Source organism: Columba livia, chromosome 11, assembly GCF_036013475.1.
Source record: "Columba livia isolate bColLiv1 breed racing homer chromosome 11, bColLiv1.pat.W.v2, whole genome shotgun sequence".
In the NCBI taxonomy this organism is placed as follows: Eukaryota; Metazoa; Chordata; class Aves; order Columbiformes; family Columbidae; genus Columba; species Columba livia.
Window position 1 is genome coordinate 15,686,868 of NC_088612.1, and position 19,327 is coordinate 15,706,194.

General features: G+C 37.3%; 1 protein-coding gene across 8 annotated transcripts in view; it reads left to right on the forward strand.

Annotated features, from left to right (window-relative positions):
- The window catches only part of ENTREP2 (endosomal transmembrane epsin interactor 2), a 112,563-nt gene that overhangs the window by 64,386 nt on the left and 28,850 nt on the right, over positions 1-19,327 (forward strand). For 3 of the 8 annotated variants that reach the window (XR_010475248.1, XR_010475247.1, XM_065076103.1), the window contains exons 6-12: positions 2,704-2,766; positions 4,293-4,453; positions 5,057-5,192; positions 10,527-10,605; positions 13,305-13,895; positions 17,985-18,059; positions 18,770-19,098. Coding sequence is in view for 6 of the 8 variants with exons in the window: in XM_065076103.1 (XP_064932175.1) it covers positions 2,704-2,766; positions 4,293-4,453; positions 5,057-5,192; positions 10,527-10,605; positions 13,305-13,895; positions 17,985-18,059; positions 18,770-19,098 (1,434 nt within the window). In the remaining 2 variants the exon portion in view is untranslated. The remainder of the gene's footprint in view (positions 1-2,703; positions 2,767-4,292; positions 4,454-5,056; positions 5,193-10,526; positions 10,606-13,304; positions 13,896-17,984; positions 18,060-18,769; positions 19,099-19,327) is intronic. The other 5 variants (XM_065076107.1, XM_065076105.1, XM_065076104.1 and 2 more) reach the window with 5 other exon arrangements.

Genomic DNA, 19,327 nt, shown 5'->3' on the forward strand with positions numbered 1-19,327 from the left:
TGCCTCAGGCAGTTTCAGTTTGCATCTTGTCCGATGAATGGCTACTGCAGAAATTCACCCTGTTTTCTTCAAAAGGTAGCTGTCTGAATTAAGCAAAGAAATTCAAGAAATTATGCCCACTGTGGCCAAGCTAAAGCATGGAGTACATCTATTCCAGTTCTCCTTCCACTGTAAATATGTTTATATAGTACTTATCCTAGAAGTACTGGAACTAATACCATTCAGTGTATTCTGATATTCTTACCACCACTGTTAGTAACTGTTCTTCATCTTATGTGATATCTAAACAATCTGTTATTTTGTAAATGAAGTAAGGCAATGATGACTCACGCAAGCTATAACATTTAATTACTGTTTTTGTCAGCCATAATGATAATTCAGCATGTTACTAACTTAATAGGCTGCAGCTAATATTCCTACACCTCAAATAAAACACCCCTGTATGAGGATAATATTTTGCTGGCACTGTTTAACCTCTTTCCCTGGTGAAATAGTAATTAAAAAACACCTTTCAGGATGAAGTTTCACATTCAGTGAGAATTGATCTTAAGTGATTACATAATTTTTATTATTTAAGCTAATTATATCAAAACCTAATTATATTACTTGGCACAAAGCTCACTTAAAGGTACTGTAAAGCCCAGATGACAGTCCTTTTAAGAAATATGCATTGCGAATTATGTACATCCATAGAAACGTCCAAAGTGTGGTTGCATAAATATTCCCCTCTACCCCCACCACAAATAAAAAGGTAAAATAGAAACCCTTGTAGTAGGAAAGCTTTTGACAGTTTTAGAAAATGTACCATTTTCTATTTCACATTTTCTTCATAGAGTAAGAATATGTCATATTTAAGACAATTTACAGTGTATGGTCAGTACTTCAAAAAGATGTAACGTCACTCTGAGACTATAGAGCTCGTGGTTTGCAATAGTTACAGGAACAGCAACTGGAAACAACAGAGCAGCAAAATTTGAATCTGTGTTTTCCTTATTAAAAAAAAAAACTTCTCTGTTGCAATTTCCCTTTAAGATAATGGACCAATTAGAATCGTCAGCTGCGGTCCTTCTGTTCTTGTAGACAATTAGTATCTACATCTCTCTCTAGGAGATATTGATTCCCATGCTTCAGAAAAGGTAAAAAGCAGCCTGTCCAGGAGGAAGACAGTTAATTGGAGACAGAGCTAGAGACTCGGCTATATTGCAGAGAGCTTTTACTATAGATAACATGCCAATACTTAATTATATGCAATTAGAAATTTTTATTTCCCATTTCCAAGAATTAACAGATTTCTATAAATGACATATAGAGACTGAAATGAGGATAACAAACCCTGGAGTCTCCAAAGGGCTCGTTTGAAAGTTACACAGTAAGTTTATGAGGCATGATATGGAAGGCAGAGGTAATTACATGCAGATATGGGAAATACTCTAGATAAGGAGATTCCCTTGGAGTACTAGTCACATACTGATACATGGCAATTACTGGTTTAGATATGTCGTAGTGCACAGAGTCTGTAGTGCTGATTAGCTGCAGAATATGTAGACTAGAATATGTCTTTGAAGTTTAGTGGCTGCAAATCAAATAACCATTTAAGTAGTCCTCAGTATGAAATGAACACGAGAGCCGTTTAAATCAGACTGCTCAACTCTGTCAATGTTAGGTGTGCTCAGTTAAACACAAAATTTTATGTGCAAAATGTGCTCTATATCGCATTTAGCACGTACACAAATCTATGTATAAGGCCTGTTATGTATGAGACACATTCCACAGACTAACATAAGGCCATCTTTAGTCCAAGGTTGAAGAAAAAACTGCATGTGTGGAGTAGTTTGAATGCCAAGGTTTAAACATAAGGTTGGCGTCCAAGAGCATGAACTCTAGGTGTGTATTTAATTGGCTGTCAGATTTCTGAAAGCTCCCAGCATTGAACACTTAGAGGTGGTAGGGAGAAATAGCTGAGTATTTGGGATTTCCAGAGCCAGGGATAGCTGTTTATGCCTAGTAAATATGTGCAAAGTATCTGTTGATATGCAAAGTTACGCAAAGCTTTTAGCAGTGTTGGCTCTGAACAGTATTTACCAGTGGTGCTATTTGCCTTTCATCCTTGTGTGCAACCATTTTCTATCCATTGCTTCTGCAGTGGCCATTGGTTTAATCCCCAAAAGCTGTTTAGGAGACCTGTTTTGTGAGTCATTCCATAATATGAGCAACAGTTTTTGAAATGACATTGAATGTAATTTGATCATGTTTGTACTTGTGACCAAACAGGCCACCCCCATTTTCAGTTTGCCCGTTCTTGTTGCCTATCCTACTTGCCATCAACATTTTGAGGTAGATTATTTAGTAACAACTGTCTTCTAATACCAGAAATATGTGTTTCCTTATGAAAGCATTTGTCAGTGTTCCTCCACCTAGTTCAGTTTTGTCAACTGTTTCTGTTTTCTTACCATGTCTTTCTCTTAGCTGTGGACTTTATATAAGGTCTTTGCTGGGCCCCTGCCAGCCTTCACTTAAACATTTTCAAAATGCATTTTACTGTAGGAAAAATAAACTTTTGCAGGCTAGTAAAGATGAGTAGACAGAGTAGTATGGAATAAGATATTATTTAATTCCCACTTAATAGCGTTCCGGTTGTTTTTTCAAGGATGTCTGTTCTTTGTGATAATCCCTTATATTTGCTATTGTTTCATTTCCTGCTAGTCTCCCTCTTACAGCCTTTTTCACTTTAATTTCCGTGCCTTCCAGCAGGATGATATCACACAGGTAAACTTGTTTATTAACACACACCCCCAAATATGTGCATATTTCTTGTCCGTTTTGCCACTCATTTTCAGTGTTGGTCACAACACAGTTTGTTGCCATGATTTGTATTCACAGTAAAGGTTCTTGAAAGGGATGCAAGTAATAAAGATACAATATGTACTGTTAAATTGAACTGCATCTAAACTTTAGGCCTTTTCCTTCTTGAACCATAGCCTCTTCTACTCTGTGTAAAACCTTCCCCTTCTGTCACGTCCCACAAAATGTTTGCTGAGAGCTCACTCTAAAAATGCTGTGTTTAATTGGCTCCTTCTGAGGAGTGGTAAGAGTATCACTCCCTGTGTGTGGCTGGATGAAACAAGCTCCAGGGAGCTCAAGAGCTGGAAGGTTGGAGCTGCATGTTTTCTGGTGTAAACCAAAGCTTGGGCTCCGTGGGAGGAGATGGAAATAGTCTGGAGAAGGTAAAGGAAGTTGTAAATGAAAACTGTTTAGTTTCCAAACTGTAAAAATGACCCAAATTATCAACTCTACGAGGAAAGTGAGCATATCCCTCAGTTAGGTGGAATCAAGTAGGCTGCAAAATGTTGTACTAGAGCATACAGATATTTGTCTTTGTTATGATAAAATCATACAGTTTTTAGGTCACTAAGTTGAAGTTTGTCTTGCTTCCTTTTTTCCTAAAAGATTCTTCAGTGTATTTGGCATGGTAGCAAACAGTTGAGCGCTGATAATTGTATCGCTTGACAACAGTTCTCAATGTTATTACTTTTTATTATTCAGTGTGGTTATTTTCTTTTTGGTATTGAGATGTTTATATGGAATAAATGTTTTTCTTACTTTTGTACCACTATTTCAAACCTTTATACCACATTTAAGTGTGCAGTGTCTGTAGCACCAAACTGCAAATGGCTGCTAAGAATGTTTTATTTTGCAAGAATAATAAAGAGCAGTTATAAATGGCCCTTTTTTTGGAAGTGAAAAATAGGTGAGATATTTGTAGTTGCCTTGTTAAAAATTTAATGAATACGTGCTGGCTTGGTTTTAGTTTGTTTTTTTTTTTAGTTTTTTTTGGGGGGGTTGGGGTTGGTTTATCTTTAAAAGCACAAGGCATTTCAGATTGGGAAAAAACCCCATGCAAATAGTTATTTTAGCAGTTGCATTTGTTGTTCATCAATTAGTAAAATACATCTGATTATGTAGTACTATAATAAAATTGTATTATGAAGTAGAAGTATTTATTGAAAAATTGTTTAATTTTAAATGTCTATGTTTTGCATCCTAAGAGTGACTATGAGGCACAAGGCCTCTTAGTCTTTAGAAAAACCTTCTGTTATAATTTGGCAATTTACTCTCATTCCTCACTAATCTTAAGTATTCTAAGTCTTCCAGATGTGTCTCTCTCATTTAAATATGGATATTAATTAAATTGGCTATTGGTCAGGGTTGCTAATACTGATCTTTTATTAAAATTTTTATTATTGGTGGTGACGTTTCTATCATCTGAAGGAACTTGACCTGTTCATTTTCAGTTTCTGCCACAGAGGCCACATTCTAGCCATCCTGACTGCATGACTCCACATGGAACTATCCTGCACCAAACCTTGGATTTTGATGAGTTCATACCGCCAATACCGCCTCCACCCTACTACCCACCAGAATATACCTGCACACCAGTGATAGAGGCACAGAGGTGAGTCGTCTTCCCTCTAGTTACAGTTATTGCATAATTCTGAGCTACAGACTATGAAGGTCTTTCAAATAATATGAAGCCAAGTAAATGTCCTTCACTTACATTAGGTGCTTCTTTTCCAGAGAGACTACATACATTTTTCACAAACTCATTAGGATGCACCTGGCAATATTTGTGTTAAAGCACTGCCGTAATTGAGAAGTGATTGAACTTAGCTAAGACAAGGATAACAATATCTGAACTTTAAGCAGAGATCAGCTTATAGGTAATCCTTTCACAGTTGTCAACATTGTACACTTGCCGTGAATATGAGATTTCATTTTCTAAGGACATCATTGCAATTGATGTGTATTATTGTGGAGCAGTGAAGTACATTAATGACTGCAAAACAGGTGGGTAGAGATGGCTGGCATCCAAAATAAAATACGATTTTTAAAGCTACTCTGAATGTGGGCTTGTGGTTATCTGTTACATTTCTTCTTGTAACACATTGGCTTTGAATTCGGAGGACACTCTACATCACTGTAGGTGATAGTTTACCAAATAAATCCAATGCAATTTCTTAATAATTAAGTTTGTTTGTTTGTTTGTGTTTGTAAACAGAGGTCTCCATTTGGATTTTCCTCATTCCACATTCAGTGCTTTATATGAAGTAACCATTAACAGCCCAGGAATGCTGTATCCAGCTGAGCTGCCCCCTCCTTATGAGGCAGTGATTGGAGAGATGCCTGCCAGCCAGGTAAGGAAAGCCAAGGAGGTTCTTAAAATAGTCTTTACACAGCCTTCACATTTTCCTGAGACAGAACAATTTTAGATAAATTTAATGATCTAAAATAAATTAGGAGTTAATTGTAGTTTGCAGGAACAACTGTTAGAAAATATTTATATCTTCTAAAGACATTTTTTAAACCACTCTCTTTAAAATGGCTTAACCTAATGAATTCTACTTAAAATATGTATTCTTGTTACATTCTTGTGCATCTTTGGGCAAATGCTTATGTGAGTAGTAATATTTCAGCTGTTACCATCCATTAGAAAAGTTGTATGATACTGGACTGTCAGTAACCAAAAACCTGAAAGAATGGATTGGAATTGTCAAAGCACGGTGGTTTTCCTTATTTGAACAGGATAATGAAGTTTTAAAATGAGATTGCATTTCTTAATTTCTGTAGGTAATAAGGAACTAGGAAGCAGTTTTATTTTCTTAAAACCTCCTACAGTTGTAAAATATTTTTATTCCAAGTGCTGATGATGGTGGATTTGCCTCACTTTAATATGCTACTTTTTGTTGGAGTTTATTACGACAGTATAGGTTTAATAAGAAAAAAGATAACTGTGTGTCTTGTGACGTATAATTTTAGTAACTTCTGTATGTTTATTTATGTGTGTATATAGCATAGAGTTCATGGGACATTTGAGTTTGCTCTGTGTGTGATCTGAGCCAAGATAATTACAAATTCCCATTTTAAACTCTATGGGCAGGTAGAACATGCACTTGAAAATTTCTAACAAAAATCTCTGTAAATAGCCTCACATTAACAAAGTTAAAAGTACACAGTTTTGGTCCCTTGTGTAGATCAGATTTCAGATCATGTCCTGGAAAACTACTGGGAGCATCTGGTAATAGTGCAGGTTCTTATAACAGTATGCTCCAGTCGTGACAGGAGGCCTTGAACTCTGTGCCAAATTTATGCTTTAGTAATTGTAAGATACAGCCGCTAGGAGGGGGCTGCTATAAGGCACCAAAGTGCAAGAAACTGATTGCTGCTGCAGTGTTACATCAGCTGGTAAGAAAACATAAGGAGCAAAGATTTGAATCATAAAAGGATAGGGATGTGTTCTTCCTATGAAATAGCAATAAGTAGTTCTCCATCACTTATGCTTTTGGCTGTTACAGCTTTTGATAGCTGATGCTGTTATATGGCAGAAACAGTTACTCCTGAGAGTGCACAAAACCTTTATTCTCAGCTTTGGAAAGGATCCAGTATACTTCAGACAAATATTTACATTATGCTTTCTTGCCTTATTTTCTACTATACTGTGTCAACTCAACTGAAACTAGAATTGTAATGTATATACAGCCAAAGCTAATTTGAGCAAAGTTTTGCTTGAAGTGATTTGTGATAATTGAATCAGCTGTCACAAATGGGAAAATACTTAGAATTGCTTTTAGAAACTCTAATTTCTTCTGGGTTCCAGTAAAAACTCAAGGAGTCAAGCATTCTAGAAATTGCCTATCAGTTGTTGATAGCGCACTGTGGAAATATGGGTGTTCAGGTTGCTAAATTGCACCCACGTTACAAAGGGGAGTACTTTGCATTTCCCCAAAATGACATCGACGAGTTTGCTAGTGATTTTTTTCACATCAGGGGAAACCACAAAACTAAAGAAATTACACTGATTTTAACTATTATACATATGAAGATTATTAAGATGATAAATAAGACAAGTGTCTGACAAAAAAACAATGTTATGATGCACGGTCCCTGACAAAAATGCGATTAAAAAACTCCAAGATATGCCTGATTTTGCAGCTTCTGTGACTGACAAAGCAGCTTCTGACAGCTCTTCTAATCCTTGCTTTGTATCATACCCTCCACTACCTGCCACAATAAACAGGCCAAACATTGTACTACCTTTGATTTACTTGGCTATGGTGAAATGAATCAGTATAAACTGCTTGTGAGTGAAGTTCTTTTCTGAACAGCAAAACTGGAGTTTCCAAGGCCACCTCCTTTTAAAACATTTTTAATCCAAGTTCCATCCTTCTTCCTTTATAGTAACTGAGAGGAACCTGCAAGCTCCAGAGGAGTTGATATTTTTCAGTGATTAAAAAAATAAATGGCAGAAGCAATATGAATTACACAGGGTTTGGGGAAAAAGAGAAGGATAAGAGTTTAGATATGGTATTAAGGTTTAGAAAAGTGTCTATTTATATTCAGAGCACAAAATCACTTTGAGCACTCTTGTAGTTGGGATTACACTTTGCATGAGCATCGACATTCAGCAGCACAATAACACCAGTGTATAACAAAAATGTAGTATAACAATACATAATTTAAAGCTGCAACGTCATTGTCTTGCAAGAAGAACATGGGCTTTAATAAGGAGATGTATTGACTGTTATTTTTTGACATCCGGGGTCAGTGTCAGGGCCTTGCCTCTTCATCTCTAGCCACCTGCGTTCCAGAAGTGTTTGTTCTAATCACAAATTAAAATGAGTGGTGATTTTTAATTTCTAAATGATCATAATTATATAGTTTCTTACCAGGAGTGAGTTTATGTATGCCTAATAGTTGCTGGATCAGAGAGCTTCTAGGAGCAAAATAACAAGTGCTGACTATCAGAAGTGAAGTACATTGGCAATGCTAACTAAAGCCTACACAGTGACTTTGTAGCCATGTACTTTTCTCAACAACAATAGCCCTAACATCTTTGTAGTCAGTGTCCCAGCTGATCTGTAAATGGAGAAATGAAGCTAAAGTCTAAGACAGTTTGAGTCTACAAGAGAAACAAAATGCAGTCCTGAATTCTTACATGATGCAAATGCTCCCAAATAATAGGCACCAAGCTACAGTACAGTATGAACCAACGCAGCTAGATATATAAGTCCCTTAAAGGCAGACATTGCACTGGAAGTCATGGCAGAGATTTAGCTACAGAAGTGCTTCTGGGAACCATTATGTAATAATGTCATTATTGTATTAATAAAACCTCTTACAGAGCATCAAGCAATAGGTTTGGTTTGGTTTTAAATGGATTGAGGTCCTTCAAACTTTATTAAATTGTATCAAATTAGACTCTATTTCATGGACAACAAATGTCAGTACTCATTTAAGTGGTTGCATCTAAATAAAAATTGCTGTTGTCATCTGTACTGATGAGGAATTCTCATTTTATGGCTATGAAAAAAAAAAAAAAAGTGGTTTCCAGGCAAAGTATTGACTAGGATATAGAAAAAACAAGGAGAAACAGATCAGGGTTCTGGGTGATTTTATGCCAGTGACTGTTCTTTAAGGTTTACTCATCTATAGGCTGTGCAGGCTTGTTAAAAGCCTGGTTTTTCTTTCATTTTCTTATTGATAGCTTAGTGACTCTCTTTACCAGCTTTGTTGTCTGAGGATGTGCAAGTCAATAAGGTTTTGTTACCCTGCCTGTACAGGAACCTGTATGAAACCATGTGCCATCCCTCTGTGAATCAAAACTCTGACCTGACTAAAAATTGTCAGTATTACCTCCTACAATTAAACCCACGGTTCTCCTTCCCCCAAGAAAAAAGGTTGATCAATACCAAATGTATATAAAATACATTCAGCAATTCTTCTTCTGAATGGGCAAAGAACAAGGGAAGGAAAAGGAAAATATAACACATTGATCAATTAAATTTGAATGGTTTATGTTTTGCAAAATACAGCTAAATACTGAAAAAAGTAGAAGAAACCAAAATTCAAATTACATTCCTGATTTCATCTGCATGCCCAAAACACCGAAATCTCTGTTTCCCACTGTTAAGGATGCTAGTCATCAATGAGGCCCTTAAGAGATGAACATTAAAGATGATGAATGCTTTTCTGTATGTGGTGGATGTTGTATAGAGGAGAATATTCAGTCTTCCATTTGGTCTCAAGAAGCAATTTCTGTGTGTGTAAATTTGTTCCATCTATTTGTCATATTGTTGGGGTTTGTTTGCTTCAATAAAGGAAGTTCCTTTAAGAAATTTCCAAGCAAATTGTTTAAAAATATGAGTGATTTCACCTTTGCTTCCAATCTACTACCTGTCTATTGCAGCATTAAAGTATTTCTGGTACTGTTCTTTATTTAGAGTTGTATTTGCTAACCCTTAGACTTAAAATCACTTTTAAAAACTAAATTTGTATCAGAAAAAGTTTCCTGATCACTTGATCATAATAAGTGATAGATACATAGAAAGAAAGAAAGAAAAAAAACCCTTAGTGAGCACAGTAAGTTGCGAATATATATGTGTGTACTAATCCACACTGGCATGTGCACTGGAAGCTTTTTCCTTAATAGCTTCAGAGTAATAGTGTCACATTCAATTTTTTAGAAGGTGAGATACAAATTAAGCTCTTGACAAAAGGGTTTTCAGAGGTGACTGATGTTTTTTTCTAAACTCTGTACCAACGGTAATAAGCTTTCCCTAGTTAATTGTAGCCCTACAGGCAGAAGCAGGTATAATGCTTTCTGATAGAGATGATATCCATCTCATTCCTTTCAACTTTTCTTTTTGTATTTTTATTGTTACCAGCTATTTGTTGGAACCATTTTTTTTAATGATAATGATCTGAAGGAAGTGCTAAAAACCTAATGAGATTGGCAACAAGGTCCAATCGAAAGTCTGTTAAAATCAGTAGAAAGAAAATTTCCTGAATTTCAGGTGTTTATGGATCAAGTCTTTCCAGCAGGAGAGATTCTGTATCTTGCTCACACAATTCTCAAAAGTGAAGTTACCCATTTAGATCAACACTTTCAGAAAAAGAAGGTGAGTCTTGGTATCATCTCCCTCCAGCAAGCTCTGAGAGGCTGGAGCGCACCCTGCAGTGGCCACCTGGGTGAGTGGCTGTGATGGGATAGGGACTAAAAATACATTAGGGGACAAGATCTCAGCAAACAACCAAAGGAAAGTCCTGCTCTTGTTTTTATGGTTTCTGTTGTTTTCTATCCTATTTCAGGGTGACATAATGCGGTGGGGAAAAGCATAGAATGGAAAATGCAGAAAGGAGAAAAAGGGGGTGCTTGTAATAAAACCATTAGTTTTAAGCACTGCAGAGATTATCTGGGCCTGCAGCCCCACTTGCCTGTGAAATCAAGATGAATTTAGCTTGTACGTTCTGGAAAAATGGAAAATTGCTTTAAGCATGTTCCATTGGCCTGCTTTTTTCCCTGACCCAAAGACATTGAAAATGCTATATCTTTAAATAGCTCTCAATCTGAACAGCAGCTTGTATCATAGTTATTTCACATTGTCAGTCGTGTTCTTAAGATCATCAGCACTATACTTTGTTTTGGTAAATTATAGATTTACACACTGTTTCATTAAACAATTTTCATTTAGGTCACTGCTGCTGATCAGCAAGTATCTGAATCAAGCTTGGGTGAGAGGAACAACATGACTCTGGACTTCAGCACACAAGGTGATCATAGCATTGTGTTTGGCTGCTTGAGAAAGATGTAGTGGGATTTTTTAGTGGACTTTTCCTTCTGTCCTTCTCAGTGGAGAATGGATTTGCTCTCAGATTGTTCATGGCAAGAAGAACCTTTTCAGAGTCATAAACTGATGTGGCTGGAAATGCAGTGGAGAGTTTTGCTCAGCAAAGCATGCTCTGTAAAACCCTCCAAGGCAGAGATGGCAACTGTCATGGTTCTTTGAATAGTCATGTGTATAACTGGCAGTGTGTTTCTCAGTGTCTTGAGCTGTGGGTACCTTCCTGACAGTCCCCATGCCTTCTCCATGGGATTGGTTCCTGCATGGCTTCCAGAAGCCTCAACTGGAAGCTTGCTGCCTGGAGCACAGATGTTATGACTGCAAGCAGATGAATAGCAGCACACAACATGTTTGTTTAAAGTTTAAAAGTTACTAGAACAGGCCTCCTTACTGTGTCTGGTGATATAGAGGGTGTTTTAAACATTACTGCCTCATGTGAGCATGAGCTGTCGAGCAGTTTTTATGAAGTAATTATTTCAGTAAAACTTTGATTAAATAGTTTTACTACATCATATTTGTATTGTATTAATGAACAGACTGGCAGGTGTTCTCAGTACACTTACTGGCAGAATGGTCCAAGAAACAGAAGCAGTTTTCTCTCGCCCAGCACGCAGAATGTGACTGACAGCCTAACAGATTAGTGAGGAGCATCTGTTCCCACACACACAGTATCTGTTCTGTGAAGGATTTTGGTTTCCAGAGCCACTAGTGGTCACCCTTTTTTTTCACCTGAAGGTGACTAGTTTTAAAGTGCTGCTGTTAACAAGGGCTGTGTCTACAGAGCTAGTTCCCAACATTTGTAAGTAATTTTGGACTTGATCCACATTTAGAAGTTTGATTTTCAAGGTGGTAATAGAGGTTTGACCATTGGGAAATACTGGACCAGCTCTCAAGCCAGAGTTTTGACATTGCATATTGTGCTGTGCGTATATGAAAGAGAACTAGGGAGGTGCTCAGACATGTTTTATTCATTTAAAATCAGTCAGGTGTCACCATTCCATGTCTTTTGAGCAGTGGTTGCTTCTGATCTGCATCGGGCCCCTCCTCCTGCTGTCTGTAGTACCAGAAAGACCATGGCAGTGGAAGAGTAGGATAGTTAGAAGCTGTAAATACAGTTTAAGGCCCTTAAGTCTGGGTAGTAAATGGTACAACCACCTACACTCTAGTTATCAATTAAATGGAATCAAACCAGGGACGGTTTGGACAGTGAAGATCTGTGCTCTGAAGACAGGCACAAACTGGATGCTCTCATTTATCCGTAAGATCTTTATAGATGTTTCAAAGCTTTAGTCAAGAGAATATGTTGCAAAGAATCATCTAACTAGGTAAAAAATGTTTGGGGACTCGTAACAAATATAAATGGTTCAATAAACCACTGTAGCCTTGCACCTAACACACAATAAGTGGTGCATATTATGTATTTTTAGCATAATGTAGAGGTATAGTTATATTTCCATTATTGTTTATTATGTCCTTTTTGGCAATGTTATGGTTGTCTTGGAAGTGTTACAAATGTATTTCCAGGAAGCCCCAAAAGAAATTAGTTGTGATTCATATTATGTAAGAAGAAGATGTCCTTCATAAAATCCAATCTCATGAATATTCAGTTTTAATTTTGATAGTTGATTTCCCTATCCTGTAGAAAGCTTTCTGCTTCCTAGACCCAAAACATGGAAGCACTTAACAAACATTCTCTAATTCACTAAAAGATCCTATTTTCCTATTCCTGAACAAAACAGTTAAAATACATTTGTCTCATCAATATGGTTGCAACAGCTGTTGTGCAAAAAAGGGCATCAGAGGTGGCTGAGCTGAATAGAATTATGTGGTTTGCGTTTTGTAAATACTTCCATTTTAGATGTAGGATTTCAAAGAATTCCAGTCTGATATGGGAAAAGTGAGTGGATTATCTAGTTTTATTTTTGTCATGACTCTGGGAATAATGCAGAGCCAAGTACTTATTTTTATACAGGGTGCCATTTTCATCCTTAATATATATTTGTAGACATGACAGAGGAAATGGTAACCATCTCAGTTTGTATCCAAAGGGCTTCAAAGATGATAGGACTTTGCACAGAATGTTTGGCTTCTATCTGAAGTGTTAGCATCACATATTTTGTGTGCCGGAGATGTTACATGATGGTCAATTCTCATTTGTAGAGAACTTAGATAAATGAAATGATTGATTAGGAAGTGTTAGGTGCAAAGCTAATGTTGACTGTAGTGATAGGTTTAGAAATGATCTGAGCCATGTTTTTTCAACATGTGTTTAAAATTTTACTTCTACCACAGGCAATCTGTCACTGGTTACCAGAGGAAGCAGTAGTGAAAGAGCTGTTCTGTCCCAGTGTAGTTACAGATAGTGCTTTGATATCAGTGCTCAAGCATGCTTGTTAGTTAAAGAAAGTACTCAAGTACAGCACAAAATGTCTTTGCTGAAGGACATTAGAAGCAAGTAAATTACTTGAGTCTTTTTTGCTTTGGCATTCTGTCAACTGAAAGCTTTTGGGTAATTATTGATGTAGTTGCCAATTACTAAATTTAAATCAGTATGTTGAAAACAGGGTCGGAGGGGAATGGGAGAGGGGCAAGAAGTCTTTGTTTTCGTCTGAATCTCTTGTTTTGCAGTTTCTGTTGAGAGCACCTCCTTGATGGTCTCTGAGGCTGTTGATATCCCAGACCGTAGCTGCTCCTCTGAAGATCTTTGTTCACTGGAAGTTCAAGGATCTCTCCATTCTGCAGAGCTTTCTCCTTATTGTACAAGCCCCAAAGGAGCTGTGGACCAGAGCTGCCGCACTCTGGATTACAACACCTGCTTCAGGTTCCACAGAACTCGCTCTGAGGGTTTTCCTGATGAGGATGATGGCTCCCACAGCCGAGCCTCCACAGACAGGTCTCAAGGACAAGAAAAGAACTGTGCCCATGGCATGTCCTTGGACTGTTCCTTGGAGAATTTTAGCCCCTCAGAAAGAGAACTACAGAATTCTGTTAGAGAAAGCAATGCCACATCACCTTGGAAGCAAAAGAAAACCTGCTGTGTGGACTTCAGCCAGCCTCCTGTCCTTTCCCAGACCTCTCCCTGTTTTGGGCCCACAAATACTTCATCATACGCAAGTGGCCATGAGAGTGCTGTCCAGCAGCATCACATTACAAAATACCGAATTTCAAATATAGTCCGATCGACTAGTGACCCTGTATCATGTTCATCTTATACGGAAGGTAAGCGTAGTGCCAAAAAGATGATGGAGCCTAGAACAAAGGAGTGGTATGTGATTCATGCAGCAATTGGTGCTGCTGGAAAATTATGTAAAGCAGTTGAATGAGGATTGACTTACATGTGAAGGGTAAATTTGAAAATTTCTAAGAAAATGGAAATGGGAAAAGTGACATAATGAAATTAATTTTGGCTTTTCTAAATTGTACCAGCCTTTCTATAGTGCTCAGAAAGCTATCTCTTGAGTAGGTGCTTCCATCTCTCTATTACCTTTATACTGAGAAGCTAAACTAAGAAGTTGAGTGGTATCTGGGGTCTATTTAGGAAATGGTTAACTGAGCTGTCACACTCATCATACAAGCAGGTTGTGTTTCCTGAAGGTGACACTGACAGTATTGGTGCATGTTAGAGGCAGTTGGAGTGTGACTGCAGTGGCAAGTTGGAGTGTACATTGAAAAGTTTTAAACGACAAAGAAATGAAAGATGAGGCACATGACAAGATGATAAATGAAGAGGAAAGCTTTTGACTGTCATGGATAAGCATCTTCTACTATGAATCTCCTTTTAGACAAGTAGGGAAGAAAAGAGGAGATGACATTAGCTGAACAGTGTATCTTCATAAAAATCTGTTTGTTAGTAGAAATGCTTGATTTAGTAGAGGATGGCTCAGTCAAACAATAGCAGGAGTGTAGAACTATCCAAACCATTTGAAAAGTACAGGTTTTACAAAAGGATGTAAGCTCTTTAAGCGGATTCAATGGGGTAACCTGGAGAAGTGGTTTGAAAGTAAAGATTAAAAGCTCGGTAAGATGTCATAGATCATGCTGTTAGAGCTGCTTTCACTGGGCTGTCTAAGGGGTTTAGAGGAAGAACGATGTGACCAGCTCAGAAGAAAAGCAGATAAAATGCTTAAAAACCTGGCTTCATTTAGGAAGATGATGAGTTGGTTCTGTTACTCTTTTTAGATGTATATTCTGTTTCTATGAATTTCGGAGACCTCATACTTGGCTCAATAATTGAATGTCTCTTACCTTTAGAGATCTAGCCTCAGCCTCCTGTCCAGGAAAAGCGAATCTTTAAATCTAGAAGTCTGCATTTATTGTATGAAATGTACTCTGCTAGGATATGCGTGCTATGAAGCTGCTGTGCAGACAGTAAGTAGGAATTTCTGAATCCTTTCTACTGTGCCCAAGACAAGAAGAACAGCCCTTCTGGATCATGCTCTGCAAGCGTTCCATATTGCACTCCATGTGTTCTTTGAGTAGCGTTCGAGAGCTAGATTACTGTAGGCAGCCACATCTACGTGTTCTAGCTGGCTGCTGGGACGCCTGGTAGAAAAGATGGTCTGCCTTCATTTTTAACACGTCCTAAATACATCCATCATAATTTCTGGAGAAGTGGCATCATGGGAATTATTTTGACTAATTTCCAAGTTGTTAGCCCTATATGAGTTGAGGGAGGCAGGTTGAACATGCTTGAGATGTAACTGTGTAGCAAAGATTGTAACAAGACAGCAGTGATGGTTCTAGGGATACATATACGCACATGGCGGGTGGGGAGGAAGAGGGAGGGTATTTGTGCTGGCCTAGTTTGCCATTATTTTGCTACTTACAGAAGATTTTTAAATGGAATCTTTAAGAGAAGCACTTGAGTCTAGATCTGTGTATTTCTTTCATTTATGTCTGGTGAACTATCTTTTGCAAAATTTTACACTGTGAAGGTTTTCACAACTTCACATCACTTCCCGTTCCTCTACTTTTTGTTGAGGTTCATTGGGAAATCATACGTATGTTAGAAGCAGCACAATTCTGATAACAGGTACTGGCTCTTTGTAGCAGCCCTGAAGCTTATTTTTCCCAAGCTGTGACACACAGCTGAGGTTCTTAAGAAGTTTAAAAAGGCATTTGGTCTAGATTTTTCATGATTGGCTATTGGTATACAGGTTTCACTGAAGAATTTTAGAATACATGCACAGAGTTGGATGATAGGCAAAGATAAATGGAACTGACTTGAGCTCCATCACTAACCAACCCAGGAGAAAAAGCTTTTTGGGTTTTTTTTCAATAATGTACACTTATTTTTTTTAAATTGTCCTGGAGTAGAACTGGTCAGATAGACTGACCATAAGAAAGATAATGCTGTAACTATGTGTCATTAATACTAATCACTCATGTAAGAGAGATACTGTGGGTTTTGGAGAAGTGAGGGGTGAGGGAGCTTCAGGCACATTCATGCATGGGAAAATAAAGTGACTACATTGGTGAGCTTTGGTTTTGCCTTTGGACCAAGTTTTTCTACTTTAAAAAAGATCTTTATTTTCTGATTAGCCTCCCTATACAAGTCAATGCGAAGAGATTTAGAAGCGTAACCTTGAAATACACTGTGCAGAGTTTTGTTAAATGAGTCCTGAACGTTACTGTGATTGCACTGCACGTGGTTTGGAACATAAATTATTTGACACGGGGCTGTTGCACATGTGCAACAGTGTAGTTACAAAACAGCAATGAGATCTAATAAATTAGTAATCTGGAAATTGTAATGTGGGCATAAAACCATGGACTCTTAGGTTAATAAAACACAATTCATGTGCTTCAGGCACATCTTGACATGAAGGGATCTTTATGGTATGTACAGTAAATTATACTCTCATTAATCCTTTAATACTGCAAGTGGGCTTGTTTATTTGTTTTGAAATATCTGTCATTCCTAGTGGAGAAATTATAAATTTTAGTTTAATAGGTGCCTATAAGGTCACAGTGTAGACCCTGGACAATTTAAGTATGGTGGGTTTACATATAATCTCTGTGAGAAACAGTTCCCTCTTAAAAGAGAAATTACTTATACATGATTAGTTTGCATGTTTTTCTGCCTTTTCCCTGTAAAGTTTGTTGTAGCAAAGGAGGACAAAATCAGCTTCTGACACTGATGTTTGTTAATTTTAAACCAAATACAATAGACTGTATGGCTCTATCAGTTAAGTGCCTGAGTGATTCTGTAGTGTCTTGTGCTCCACATAATTCAGGATAATGTCTAGTGGTAGTTTTGACTGTGACACAAGTACATTAAGCCTTATAATAATGGATGAGAAGACAGAACCTCTGAAGTGTCTCCTCTTAATAAGCATGCCATGATTCATGTGCTGCAGTAATTCAGCATAATAAAACAAATTAAAGACAGAATAGAAGCTGTCTCTCTTAATTTCTTACAGATTTCTATGTTTGTAGCATCTTATGTTTCTTTTCCTTCATTTAATTAGTCACTTTACCAGAGAGGATTATACCAGCTTTTCATTATGAACTTTCCCTGAAGATAGGGAAGAAAAACTTCTTCTAATCTACTTAGAAGTTCGAAATAGTTTTCAGTCTTAGAAACAGATGTGAACAGCTGTAGTATAAATGGAAGGGTTTATTCCATCGTGAGTGTTACAAGCTTTAAATCAAAAGACTGCAGTGGTAATTACTGTATAATGTGATCTCATCAACATTGACTCTTGTGCTGGCATCCCCAAACACTGTCTGCAGAAGGCAACTACATCCAGAGTTGTTTGTAGATGCTCTGTAACTGCTGGTTATTGATTTGCGTCATCAGTAACCGTAGTGGTCACCTACCCATTAATTTATTCAGTGGTGGATAGCATTTGTCCTGCAAAGAATGAGAATCTATTAAAAAAGGAAGTAGAAATATTGAATAAAATGCTGGTTTTATAGAAATATAAGGGCTTCCTCTTTCTTGGTTTTCTCATTTCCTAAGTGAAACTTTGTCTGCCAGGGAAATAGAGGAAAGTATGAGGTCTCTCTGAGCAGGGAGCCTTCTGTAGCTTCAGGGTTTAGGCCTGAAATATTTAGGATTTGATAGCTGTATAAGAGAGGAGTCCATCAAGCAGGATATATCTATTTATAATCATTTAACAGCTTACAGGACATTTCTGTGTATAGTAGCTTCTCTTTATGAATGGGCATCATGAAAGTAGTATTTCTTCTGAGTAGTTTCATTCTGTAAAAGAGATAAGAAAAGATTCCAGTGTATTTTTCCTTGCCTTGGGCAGAGGAGGATAGCAGGGGTTGATTGTGCTCTGTCTCTCTCTTTGGTTAAAGGTGATAATTGTGCCTGGACTCCCGTATGTAGCCAGCGTCAAGACGCGGGATTATCACCAGCTACATTAGAAACAGGTGAGTATCAGTTTTCTAGTGGAGGATCATGTGGGTTTAATTCTTTTGTTTTAAAAATAAACAGCTTTTCATAGAGAAACAAGCTCTAGAAAATTTTGCGCAGAAAAATCACTGCCAGCATACATATATAGTGTGCAGTGCTGATGGAACCAGCTTCTGAGTGACAATAAATGCTGTGAATTAAAATAAATGCTGCTTTAGTTTAGCAGTTTTGCTTTCTCTGTATTTCTCACAAATCTCTCTTGTATTATTCACTGATGAAAATTTTTGAGGCCTAGAAGTAGGGAGAACTTTATCCTTTAAGTGGGGGAGGGGGTACGGGGAACTGGGCCTAAAACATCACAAGTTGCTTGTGTAATACCAAGTAGCTGGTGTTTCCCATTGTCATTAATGTCAGCTGAAGTCCCTAAAAGTAAAGATAACAAAAATGTCTGTGATTCATTAAGTACTTTATTACCCACCCACTCCTGCTAAATGCAGTCCTGCAAAAAAAGTCTTACTCTTGACTTCTAATTAAAATTACCCGTTTTGCAGTGTTTCCTTGATTGCATGTTTTTGTTATTCTTCACACAAAACAGACATTTTATGACAAAGTAAAAACTTGTGACAATATTTGTTTTGCCTTTTTTTTTTTGTTCTCTTTTTTCTTTTTCTTTCTTTTTTTTTTTTTTAACTATTACTTTAAAGATATTCTTCCCCCCCTTTTTTAGTTCCTGTTTCTGCTTCTCATATGGCTGCCTCTGCTTGTCAGCATTCTTTGAGCAGTTTCCTACCGACTGGAAAACAGAGGGATACAAGGAAAATTAATCTACACTTAAAGCCAAAGGCTTTGCACGCAGTCTCAAAAGAGCGACCACACTCTTTAGTGGACCTTAAGGCCTATAAAGACACAAAAATTTTAGTGGCAAAATTTTTGGAACATTCAAACTGTAATCTCCCTCCAGAAGTACGTCACGTAGTGAACAGCATTCGATCAGTAATAAAATCTGATGAGAGACACATGGAAGAAGCCATCTTCAGTGCCAATATTATAGAGCAGGTAGGCCATTTATGTTCTAAAGTGGTGTTAGCCGTGATAGACACATACCTTATTTAAATGTTTTTACAATTTCAAATAGTGTAAAGGTAAATACTTTTTTAAGACAATTCCTACAAAAGTTATTTCATAGTAACATGACTTTAGTAAGAAATAACTAATATTTATTGGGCAGCAATGCATTTTACACTGGAGCACTAATAAATGCATTTAATATTCTTTAGTTGGACCC